General features: G+C 25.3%; 1 protein-coding gene and 1 long non-coding RNA gene across 3 annotated transcripts; both read left to right on the top strand.

Moving 5' to 3' along the window:
• LOC103310254 (zinc finger protein 467-like) lies at positions 1–4,983 on the top strand. Of its 2 annotated transcripts, XM_016806912.2 has the most exons (3): positions 1–1,580; positions 3,310–3,494; positions 4,273–4,983. In XM_016806912.2, exons 1-3 carry the CDS (start codon positions 1,550–1,552, stop codon positions 4,276–4,278), a joined length of 222 nt encoding a protein of 73 aa, XP_016662401.2. In that variant the 5' UTR covers positions 1–1,549; the 3' UTR covers positions 4,279–4,983. The 2 variants fall into 2 exon arrangements, 1 of the variants encoding a protein (XP_016662401.2); XR_003839415.1 differs by lacking the exons at positions 1–1,580; positions 4,273–4,983 and adding an exon at positions 2,438–2,641 and having other exon boundaries at positions 3,310–4,266.
• A 1,424-nt stretch (positions 4,984–6,407) lies between these two features.
• Positions 6,408–12,090, top strand: LOC107884549. The gene is made up of 2 exons (XR_003839414.1): positions 6,408–7,813; positions 10,558–12,090. It is a non-coding gene; the product is annotated as an uncharacterized LOC107884549 (long non-coding RNA).
• Positions 12,091–13,354: the final 1,264 nt, after the last annotated feature.

Genomic DNA, 13,354 nt, shown 5'->3' with positions numbered 1-13,354 from the left:
AGAGATTTAAATTTGAACATTTTGAGTACTCGTATATATTTTGTATTTTGTTTAGTTATGTGTTTATTATTTGCCTAAGTAGATTCTGATTGCATTATTTACTGTTATTAAAAGTATAATTTATTTCTAATTGTTGTTAATTATTTTTTAGACTTATCTTTATCGTTGTGTACTCCCAGTGAATGGCGTCCCTATGTATGTGAAAAACCTGGCTGTGGTCGGGGATACAAATATAAAAGTGGACTCTTCAGACATGTTAAATATGAATGTGGTAAAGAACCACAATTCGAATGTATAGTCTGTCATAAAAGATTTACACAGCAGCAATCACTCAAATCACATATGATTTACATTCATGGTTTTCCTGTATATAATAAATCAAAGAATGTTGAAAACAATTCAACTTAATAATAATTGAAGTTAAAATTACTTATCTATAAGAATATTTTTTGTTAAGTTGTGAGCATATTGTATGTTTTAAGATTTATAAAATATACATGCAAAAATGATATTTTTACTACTAGGTAGTAAATACATACATACTTAATGGTAGATCATTTTCCTAGTAATTTAATATTTTATTTTTCTATTAAATTGATATAAAACAATGCAACACTTATTAATTTTACATTTAAGGGTAATGATTTATTTCATCTTATGTTAATTTATTATTTATTAACATTAAATTACTTACCGCATAAATGTGAAATAGTTCCCAGAATCGCAACCAATTCCTAACCTAACCAGCATCAAACTGGTTTTGCAAAAATTTGAAGTTACTTATCATGTTACAGTATTAAGCTATTATTTGTAATTTCCATGTTTACCCTTATTTGCTGTTACATATATAATTATTTTTTTTTATTTTTTTCTATAATTCATTATATTTTTAACTAATATCATACTTTATATGTACTGTAAAAATATCATGAAAATAATAAATTTATTAATCAAAAGTGTTAAATGTTTTTATTAAAATGTTACATACTATAAATTTTTTTAACATATGTGACATTTGTGGCATGAGGGACAATTTTCCCTTAATCTTATTCGAGGTGACTAAATGATACTATTGCCCCTTCTAACACCAGAAACAGGGTCTGAGGTGGCAAAAGAAAATTATCCGTTTAGGAGTGTACCTATATCTAAATGCAATTTTGTTATATCAATACCAGTTTTTTCAATTTGCATTCCTATTTTTAAAATATTTAATTACTGTAACCTCTATCATGTTTTCAAAGTGATAACCTATGTTACCTTATACTATCAACCTTCATAAAATTGTCCTTATTCCTTACAATTTGCAGTTAATCAATTTTTCTAGCATGCTTCTAATCTTAGTTTGGCTTTGAATATTTTTATTTGCCTCTTTATTTTGTTACTTGCTATAACATAATAATATTATACCTCTCACAGATGAATTTTTTTCATTCATTGACATACAAATCAAAACTTTTATTTCAGTTTATAAATATATTCTAATTTGTATGTGTTTTCTAGGACCTCAGATAAAGTTGAAACTAAAAGAAAATTTTCCCAAGTTTATGGAATGTCCAAATGGATGTGGATATACTTATACAGTAATTAGTAATTTTGAAGAACACATGCAAAAATATTGTACTAAAAATAAATATTATACATGTCTTTATTGCAATGCTTCATTTCATTTGAATGATCAGTTGAAAAAACACTTACTAATGATACACAAATGTTTTTGAAAATTTTTTGCTGACCACAACAATACATATTTTTAAATATGATTTATTATATTTATATGTATATTTTAATATAGTTTGATTATCTTTGTATTTTAACAACAAAAAACTTGACCATGACTTAAAACTTATTATTCCTATATTTTTAAATTATTTTAATTGACAAATAAACATTATTTCTTGTTTAGATTAATTTTATTTTATACAGGACAGGGTATTTATTAAATATACACAAATCAAAACAAAATAATATATGGTTTTGATATTTTGTTTTAAATAAATATTGAACCTCTATATACAGATACAATTGTCTTAAAGACTCAAACAAATAATATAATATTCTATAAGTTTTAAAATATATGTCAATATTATTCAATATATTGTAATATTGAAATAAAGATTTGTAGGTAGTTATTTTATGGAAATGATAGTTTCAATGTTATTTTGCATTTAAATTATAATTCAACGTAATATATAATGTAAGGAGACAGTTTAGTTACTATTACAGTAGGTAATGTTAATTTACTTCAAAATGGAAAATAAAACATTAAATTATGCATAGATATAATTTATTGAATAATAAGACTGTTGCATATTCAGCATTTACATTATATACTAAACGTTTATATTAACAATAATAATCATAAGTATCATATTACGATCGGTGGGGATTGTCCATCGGTCATTAGCAAGTAGACAATTTTATATGTACGTCAGTTCGATTTATACTTTTCATAATAAAAGACTATAATATACGTTTATGTTATTATTCATATTAACAATACACAACAAAGACGTTTATTATGTGTTATATATACCAGCAGTTCTCAACCTGGGGATTGCCACAATTTTTTTTGGGTCGCCAGTACATTGGTACAATTTTTAATGCTATCATAATAAAAGGGCCACCAAAAATCTTCAACAAAGTTGAGTACTGCTGATGTATACCTTTTATTTTAGTTTTTAATCTATAATTGTAAAAATATTTAGAAATGTATTCTTTTAGAAATATTAACAAAAAAAATTACATATAATTTACATTTGAAAAAATGTATTATTTACGCCATGTATAAACATTATTTAAATATAAATCATTTTTAAATATAATTTAACATTATCTCTTATCGATTTTTTTGTATTTGGACCATTATAAATCATTGGTACCTATCAATTTCAAAAAAAAAAAAAAAAATGAAAATACAAATTTTCATTGCCTACAGTATTTTGATCCTAATTATATTCAATTGTGTAGGTATAGTTATCACTATTTCAGTAGCTAATTGCAGTTTGATAATAAAATGTAGAATTACCTAAATAACTGGAGTAAAATATGATTGAAATTAAAATTAACTTATTTATATATATTATTATTATTGCCTTTGCTAACAGAGAAACTATAAACAAAAATAATTATACATTATACATTTAATTAGGTTTACCTACCTAATTAGTATCCGCAGATCATAATTTACATTATTACATTTTAATTTTTAATTTTAATATTTTTAACCAAATGGCATGTACTTCCTTTGTTAGCTTAACCATAAAAACTAAAAATATTTTATATAACCAAAAATTATTTTTAATTTTACAGAAGTTAACATGAATAAAAATGGACGCAGTGTCTGCCCAAATTTATGTGGTCGAAGTTTTAAGCATCCAGTGGATATGAAGTATCACTGGCGCAATGAATGTGGTATTAGATTCAATTGTCCACTTTGTGATAAAACGTATAATCAAAAGACACACCTTAAACGGCATTCAGCATTAATTCATGGAGTAATACCTATTTAGTTATTTTTATTATTTAAATAAATACATTTCTATAGACCGTTACGTAGTTTTTAGAACTTTTGTTTAATTCTTTACAGAATAACAAAAGAAAAAATGTTTTAATCATTGGTATATCTTTGTATCTTGCTGTGGTATGATGCAGATATGGTAAATGGACCACTTAAAGGGTCCATTAATGAAAACATTTAACTTTTTATGTCCAACAAAAACCAATTAAAATAAATATATTTTATTCTATTGAAAATTATTTTTACAAAACAACAATATTTTACAAATTGAAACTATTGTAAATTATTTACTTCCATTATCTTGATCCCGATTGTATAGCTTATTCCTATTGCCAGGGCCTTTTTTTTTGTAACTAGATCCTGCATATTATCTTGTAGTCATCGTATATTATAATAGCTATCTAATAATGACTAAGATAAAGTTATATTATTGAAAGGTTATGAATATTAAGCAGTTATACAATGTTTAATGCATTACAATTTTTAATTTAATTTAAAGAGGAAATACTTTATTGGTGAGTTTTTTAAATTAAATTTATCATGTCCTGTAATAAATTTAGTTTGATGTAAATGTATGAATAAAAGTGTTAGCATGATTTAACTTCATTATTTATTTTACCTATTAGCTATTCTTATCTAATGCTTTGTCCCTGTTTTTTAACCTTCGCTTAGTGAAGGAGTATAACTTTAATTAGGGAAATTTATAAATAATTATTTTATACTTGAAATTATTATTGAATTAAATCTATTTTCAGATTTAAATTACAACAATCACTATATGGATTTATTGAAATTCAAGTGTCCCAACAAAAATTGTGGTAAAAGCTACAAGTACAAACCTGACTTGAATCGACACATAAAATCATATTGTGGCAAAGAACCAAATTATGTTTGTCACTATTGTTATAAACGATTTATGAGGAAAGATGTATGGAAAAATCATTTAGCATTTGTTCATAAAAGTTTTGTGATTTAAGTTTTCTTTCCTTTTACAAATATTCTAATATAGTATAGTCTTTGGTCTTTGGTCTATACAAATATTGTATTTGTATACATTTGGATTTGATGATTTGAAGCTAAAAAATGTGTTGATTTACATTTTATTTTATTGTTATTTATTATTAATTACCATTATTTTTTAATAATTGTTTTATACATATAACACATTTTGTTTGAAAAAAATTAATTTCTTAAGTTTCAAAATAATTATTTTATATACATTGTAATCTATCTATAAATATACAAGTCAAATATCACTCAGTGATTATGATATTGCATTTCTAAATCTCAAAATCTACTAAATGTACAAACTTGAAATTTGGAACAGTGGTTCCCCTAATGATCTAGAATTCTAGATGTACAATGAGAAAGGATTTTCAATTTTTTTTTTTTTTTTCATTGTTTTGCATTCTGAAACAGGGATCTTGAGATTCACGATAGAAATTAAAACTTTTTTTTGTTTATAAATGGTTGCCATTAGTTGCAGATTATAATAGTAATAGTATAAATTAGTGTATGTATATTTTTTTATATATAAATGGTTGCTATTGGTTACTCAGGCAGATCAGGTACAAGCATGCATCAAATTTTTGCTTTTATGGTCTAGATTCTAGAATAAAGAAAATATACTATAAGACCAAATTGACGCGGTCCTGCGCAATAGCTGTTTGAATTCAAACAGCCTTTGCGCGGAAGCCGCGCCGTGGCTCTCAACCAAACCGCCAATCGATGACGGACGACGCCAGCGCGCGATACCCACCCGAGGAACCATTGGCCGGCCGCTTGGCGAACCGGATTGTACGAGTGACTTTTGTTCTACGACTCGCCGCGTACAGACGTATGGACCAGACCCGTCACCGCGAGTTCTGAAGAACACACCACGCTAACGCGATACATCCGCGCGTTCATATTTCAGATAGCCAATATAGGTTCTATCATCATACTGTTTTATAATTCAATATAATTACAGTATGTGTATAGCTTCAATACTAAGAAACTACTCAATTGCATTTAACAAAAATCTCAGGGATTATTTTTAGAGATTTCAGAAAAGTTTTAGAGATTAAGTACTACCATGCTAAAAATATTCCAAGTGCTAAATATAATCGGCGACTTATGTTTTCTCATCTAGGTCGAGTTATTTCACAAATCTAGATATACTAACACCTATTTGTCCATGTACTGTGGTAGACTAAAACTAAGATACACCTTTAGTATGGTGTATATAGTATAAATTATATAGGGTTTTCTACAAAAAACCTGCACACGAGTTAAACCGAAATAATCAGTTAGTATTTTATATTTCAGCCTCGGTAAAAAAACAACAATTTTAGATGATATCGATGAAATTATTTAATATGTACATTATATTTATTTTATATTTTTAGCCAATTTATTCATCTCAAAAACACTTGTTAACTAAAATAGGTATAGGTTCATAAAGTCCAGAACATGTCTATTTCATAGCTACTAGTTATATCTTCAAAAACTTAGTTTGCTCAAATATAATTGTTTCAATCATTAACTTATTTATGACAATGAAAGTTCTGCAATTTAAAAATTATTTTATTATATATGATTATCGATATATCTAATTTACTAAAATATACCTATTCAACTTCATTCATATAGTTATTTCATATGCATATTAAAATTATACATGACAAATATTCACTTATCTTTTTATAAATATTTTTATAACTGTAAATATATTATATATATACATATATTTATAGTAATTAAAATATGCTCTCAATTTATTGTATTATGATTGTATGTGTTTCCTTATTGTACAATAATAAAATAAATGTATAACATTTGTACTTTTTTTCATACCAATAACTTTATTTTTTTTATAAAATTTTTCAAATGATAGTCTAACCAAGTACTATTTTGAAAAAATGTTTGTTTAATAGTAATCAATTATAATTAAAGTATATTAAATAATATTATATACATCAGGTATATGGTCAGTTTTAGATTCTGAGGACTGTCTCAGGTTTATGGTGATGTTTATTTTAATGCAACTATATAGGTAATATTACATTAAAATTATATATTACAACAAATTCTACACCAATATGAGTGATTCCACTAACTAATTGAGACTTGTAGGTACCAGCCCATAGATAATATACTACTCATGAACCAGCCCCACTATATGCACATACTGTAACTTCAGACACTCCTATCTTCAATGCTTCAAATAACCACCTCTGTAGTATTATTTTTTCTTATGGATAAACAGATGAACCCCAACAAGTGGGAACTGCATTACTTCCCAACATGGTGCATCCTTTATTAAAACAATAAATATTAATTACACCTAGTTAACGGTATCATTATTGAAAATGCTTCTATAGACAGGGTGGGACCTGACTAACCTGCCAATCTAGAAGCCCTGATAAGATAAATTTATATACCCCAAAAAAATATCAACAATTGTTCTATATCTAAATAAGCAAATTTTTATTCTCATCTTATATATTCATGCATCTATGAAATCACTCAATATTCTCATCTATACTTATAAAATCCAAATACCACTCACTCACTGATCACTGTATCTCAAAAACTACTCAACGTACAGACTTGAAATTTGGAATAGGGGTTCTTCTCATATTTTCACCGTGCAATAAGAAAGGATTTTCAAAAATGTTGCGTTTTAGTAGAGTAATTAACAATTATAATTATTCACCGCCATAAATTTATATACCCCAAAAAAATATCAACAATTGTTCTATATCTAAATAAGCAAATTTTTATTCTCATCTTATATATTCATGCATCTATGAGATCACTCAATATTCTCATAATATAATATAATTTGACTTCTATTATCTGTACATATCACATTACACCTCGCTAAGTTATGAATGCAAACGTCATATATTTATATGAAATAACTATATAGATAGAATATTGCAAGTGAATATTATAGCAGGCAGTGACATAACAAGAGGGATGATCCTTGGATCTGGATCTATCTTAGAGTACTCTGTACTCGTATAATACATAACACTATAGACAGTTTAACTATAGTAAATACAAAATACCCATATTAAACAAATAATTATAATATTTAAATATTATTGTTTTGTAGATACTATTTTATTCTTTCATTACTGCATTGCTACCATTAATAATTTGATTAAAAATTATAATATTAATGATATTTAATATTGATGAAATTTGTTTAATTTATAAATTCTTATTGTTGCCAGATAGACGTTGGGTGTGTCAGAATAATTGTGGACGTACATATTTAAACAAAAAGAGTCTTATCCGTCATTTAAGGTATGAATGTGGTGTTAAACGACAGTTTCAATGTTATATGTGTTTCCATCAATTCAAACTTCAGTGTCATTTGAAAAAACATGTACGAAAATGTGGGGCAAAAGTTGATGCTATTAACCAGTGTGAAAATGTTTAATGCTTGTGAAATGTATACTAATATTGTATAATAGTTAAACAATAACCATACATTATGCTGGTATAAACAAATCTATAAATCTAAAGAAACTTACAAAATAATTTTACATTTGTATTGGAGTCATAAAACTTTTTTTTTATTGAATGTAATTAAGTACTTTATGCAGTTTTTTTGATTATCACTTGCTGACAAAGTTGAAACAATAAAATTATTATTTTTTATACATATGTTTCTGCTATAATATTAAAATGAATCAGACGCAGGATTCAAAAATGTATTGGTTAGATTAGGTTAGTTGGTAGATACTTACTTGTCAATAATGAATAAATATTAACTAATAACAATACAATTTTCAATTGCTGTTATATCTGTATTATTTATAATTTATCATTGTAGTTATAAGTGTTTTAGTTAACCTAGATTATAAAATAAAACAATTTTTTTAAATTTAAATTTACCTTTAATCCTCGGCTGCATAGTGATTTGCAGATATATATTTACTTACAAAATTTAAAATAATTTATTATCGGTCTAAAAAAATGTCTTACTTTAATTTTTAAAGAGCTTGTATTTTATTATGTTCTTTATATGATTGTCATGTACAAATACTGCAGAATTAACGCATAGTAACATCTTTTATGGGTACTTATTAATATTTTTTTTCGTAACTGGCTAGTGGATACATAATATAATATCTAGTTTAAAATATATATAAAAAGTATTGAAATCATACATTTTTTTTAAAAATTTCTATAATTTTCCTGTTGTAATTTACTCTAACCATATAAACTTATTCTGCCCCTGAGGTAAAGATTGTTTATCTCAAATAAAAATAAAAAAAAATAAAAAAAAAATTTCTATAGTGATTTTTATACTAAAATACTTTAAATTGTAAGTGAATTTATTACCAACTTGTATCAATATGAAGAAGAATATTATCATCTACTTGTTCATAATATTATTACTTAAAAGAATTATGTACTTCCAAAAAAATATATTCAATTTATAAGTACTTAAAACCCTGTAGTATTCTTGTTTTACGATGAAGTTGAATATGTAGTAGGTACACAAAATATTTCTTTTAATTTCTATTAAATGTTATTTGGCTTTGGGTATGCAATTGTAATTATTGTACATTTTATTTGTCAGATTTTTATAAGTTATATAAGTTATATAAGTTTTATAAGTATCTCAGTTATTGATAATTTATAATATAAAAATATAAATATAATAACAATTGTTATTGATTATATATTTTTAATATTATGCAGGTACTTACTGCCTCTAATCGTACATTTCCTATGTGTCTTGTACACTAGGGAATATTATTATTTATTTCATATATCAAATACAACAAAAATGTATAATTTTTAAAGGTATCCATTAAAAAAATTGTTTGGAAAGTTCTATGTGTTTGATTGTCTGAAATGTTGGTTTATTAAGGTTCAAATAAAATATTACACTTGCTTAATTCAATTTATAAAACTTATCATTGGCATGAATAAAAAATGAAAACAATCTTTTCGTAAAGTCAACAATCATGAAAATTATTATGATACACCTACTTACATACTTCACTTTCCAAAAATTGATTTACATAGGTAATGGCTTATTTAACTTTAAATTAGCTTTTTGTATTCACCATAAATATATTTTAGAAAATTATCAACCAAGATCAATAGGTAACAATTGATAACATATCTAATAAATGTTCCTAAGCTTTTATATATATATATTTATAAAACAGATTTTATTTTTTATGTATATTGAAGACTATTTTATTCATTTATTATTTATATTTAAAGAAACACCCACCAGGGCAAAGAGTAGAGGACAAAATACATAAAAAATACTATTTTATATAAACGATTAAAAGACTTGTAACACATTTTTTAACTTAAAGCTGTTATCTAAAAGAAATCAAAATCAGATAAATGATCATTATTATTCATTAATTAACTACAATAGACATTAGATGGCAGTTTAAATACTTACTTTATCATTAATAGAAATTCACTTTAAATATTATAATAATGAATGACTGCAATCTGTTTGTGAGGTACATTGCTTCTGTTGATAGATATTGGATCAATTAAATACTAAATAGGATAATCCAAACCATTACTTTTTTGTAAATATTTGTTTGACTAATTGTATTATAATAATATTAATGTGTACAACATTATATTTGTAGTTTGAAAAAAGATATGTAATTAATAAGTTTCAACAAAATGTATAATCTATAGCTTCCTGCTTGTTTCTTCATATTTCATGCTCATATTTTCATTTTATTGCACTTGCTACGGTTCTGGACCGTGGATACATATAGTAGCTAGTGCCTTAGTGGTAGGTAATTACTTTTCTTATAGTCGTGTTCTAAAAAATATATAAAAAATATTTACAATAATAACTTTAAAGAAATAATTTGTTCATCACTAATTAATAATTTATATTCACATGTTCCTTTCATAGTATGTTAAATTATAAGTTAGTGATTGTAAATTATTATATTCATAGTACCTATTTCAATGATTTAAATTAATTCTACTCTTGTTATTACAATTTTTATAATACCTACCTAGTTAAAAATTAAATATGGTTTTTCTAGGTATTGCATTTCGTCAAAAAGCTATTTTAATGAATACAAAAAATCCTGAATTAGAAGTCCGTTTCTTCTGTTTAAATATGTGTGGTCGGAGCTATAAGAATAAACAGCATTTGACCCGCCACATGACCAATGAATGTGGTGTACAACCAAAGTTTCAATGTAAATACTGCAAGAAATGTTTCACACGAAAACAGACATTAAAAATACATTTAGTATCTGTGCATAACCGTTCACCAGATGAAATCCAAGGAAACCCTCGTCACCGTTTAAATTGGACCACTGATAATTGAATTCTATCATGTTTTATCTTGATATTTTTAGTTTTTAATACAATTAAGCTAGCTAAGATTTCCATGTATATATTCTATTATTTTACAAAATTATAATTTCATTTTTATAGTTATACACATTTATTTTATTTTTGGGAAAATGATGACAGTTAAAAGAGGACTATTGTTGAGACTTATTGATTGACATGTCATTGTTTATCCTTACATTAAACGCTTAGTGTACTCGTACTACCAATAAACATTTTTTTAGAAATATATTATATCTCAATAATTATATTCATACCTAATTATTGTTTGTCGCAAACGCTATACACATATTATGCTAAACATACAAGTATACAATAGGGATTTCACAATTTATAGTCTAACAGAGAAATCTTTTGACGTTCACCGAAAAGCTGTTCTGATGCAAGCAGCGATCACTGGAGTCAATACTAAAATTTGTTTGACCCATGAATTATTTGAATTTAAATATTGTGTAAAAACACATAGATATATACATAAATATAAGATTGATAGGTACAAGGTACTTCATATTTTTTTCATTTTTGTCAGTACCAACTTCCAATCTAAAACACAATCTACACAAAATAATTAAATAAATATTGTTAAATTTGAAATCTATTGACATTATTATTTACGGAGAAAGAAAATGTGTATTTATTCATTGATTGTGCTGATGTTTGTGATCTTCAAGAATTTTATAATAATAATTATTCCTAAAAATATATTATGTGTTAAAATTTGTTTTATATTGATGTGATTTTTTATCAAATTGTAAATGGTAATGCTTGTACAAAAAGTTGAACTTTTAAAACTATGCTACATTGATTAGGATTGTAATTCATTATACTATACTCTATGTTTTTCAAAATGTTAGTTTGATTTAGATTCAATTATAGTAATGCACATTGTTCAAAAATTAATATATATAATAGTTGAATACTTGAATAGCATAAGTATGTATTAAAATAGAAAGTTTGAAACAAGCTATTTTAGAAAGTTTTAATAATTCTTAAGATACCTATAGTTGGCATTTATCAGAAGTAGTGTATTACCAATATACCATGACTATAAAAGACAAAAGATGTTCTGCACAGTGCATAAACACATTATGTTTACTTTATTTTAATTATTTGCTTGTTACGTTTGTCTATAGATGATCAGAGAATTCAGATCTCACTTACCCAGAATTTATATTGTATAGCATATATAAAATATTTAAATATATCAAGTCTTAGAATGTTTTGATAGATTACTTTTCTATAATTAAACGCCAAAGGAGTCAGTTATTGTAGGTATAAAAGTTCTGGATTATAAGTGAGAAATAGTGTTGAATTGGTAATTTATGCAGTCAGAATACCGTATAAATTAATTTGTCAAAACTCTAAGATTATGCATGTTACTATATATACCAGCTTGTAGATTTAAAATTGTATTTATAGTTAATTATAGGGTTTACAATAAAATGTACATAGAAACTCTTTAATCTCAGTTGTTTTAAAAATGTATTTTATTTTTCAGAAATTTTGCAGATTTGCTGTCCAAAATGTAACAACATGTATGAAAATAACAAAAGTTTGTTCACACATTTAATGTACGAATGTGCAAGAGATGAACCAAAATTTCAATGCAAGATTTGTTTTATAAGGTTTTCACAATTGCATTTGTTAAAGTTTCATATGTTATCTCAACATAAAGTTTTATATACTTAACATCGAGAAAGCATGAATAAATGTACTAAGACTTAACTTTTATTCTATTGAATGTTACTAAAGTAATACCTGAGTTACACTTTCATATGTTTTCATACATGCTCCACATAATCTTTGTAATGTTGGTTAGAAAACTTCTCAGTGGACATATTCTCCCTGAAAATCTATCTTGCTACCTAAAACTGTAATGATGCAGATCCTCATGATTTAAACTAAATTAGTTACTGAAATTCCATCAACGGATTGTCTACCAGAAGAATAACCAATTTTTTAATATTTTTTTTTTCACAACATATGCTTATTATATATAACTTTTGTACCTATATATTGTGTATATTATTTGTTATTTTCAAAATAAAAAAAATCAGAAAATTGTTGTGTTCTATTCTATTTCATTAAATTTTTATTTCACCTTAATCTTCGTGCTTCATGACTGAAAGAGTTATTGTCCCACACTGTCAATGCTCTCCAAATTCCACGATCTTGGACCAAATCTTGATCCCAGTTTGCAACTCCCAATATCCCTAGGTCTTGTTTTATGCCATCTATACAAAGTTTTTTTGGTCTCTCTTTTGATCTTTTCCCTTCTATTGATGAGACAGAGCAATCACCTTCCATGATTGCTCTGGCTTTGTTTATTGCTTCTCTTCATTTGTTAAATTTGTATTTACATACAAAAAATATAAAACCATTCATCTTCACTTATTTATTAAAAAAATTGCAAAATGTAAGTTACTGGAATCTATAACAAAAAAGTAAAAGAGGTAACGCAAATGCATGAATAAAAATATT

Source organism: Acyrthosiphon pisum, chromosome A2, assembly GCF_005508785.2.
Source record: "Acyrthosiphon pisum isolate AL4f chromosome A2, pea_aphid_22Mar2018_4r6ur, whole genome shotgun sequence".
In the NCBI taxonomy this organism is placed as follows: Eukaryota; Metazoa; Arthropoda; class Insecta; order Hemiptera; family Aphididae; genus Acyrthosiphon; species Acyrthosiphon pisum.
The sequence above is the reverse complement of the archived record's forward strand: the minus strand, read 5'-3'. Positions and strand labels throughout refer to the sequence as shown.

Excerpts from the sequence above, each read along its gene's own strand:
- LOC103310254 (XM_016806912.2), top strand. The coding sequence starts at position 1,550 with ATGTCCAAATGGATGTGGATATACTTATACA. Across the intron at positions 1,581-3,309 it reads GATGTGGATATACTTATACA|AAGTTAACATGAATAAAAAT; the intron begins GTAATTAGTAAT and ends TTAATTTTACAG.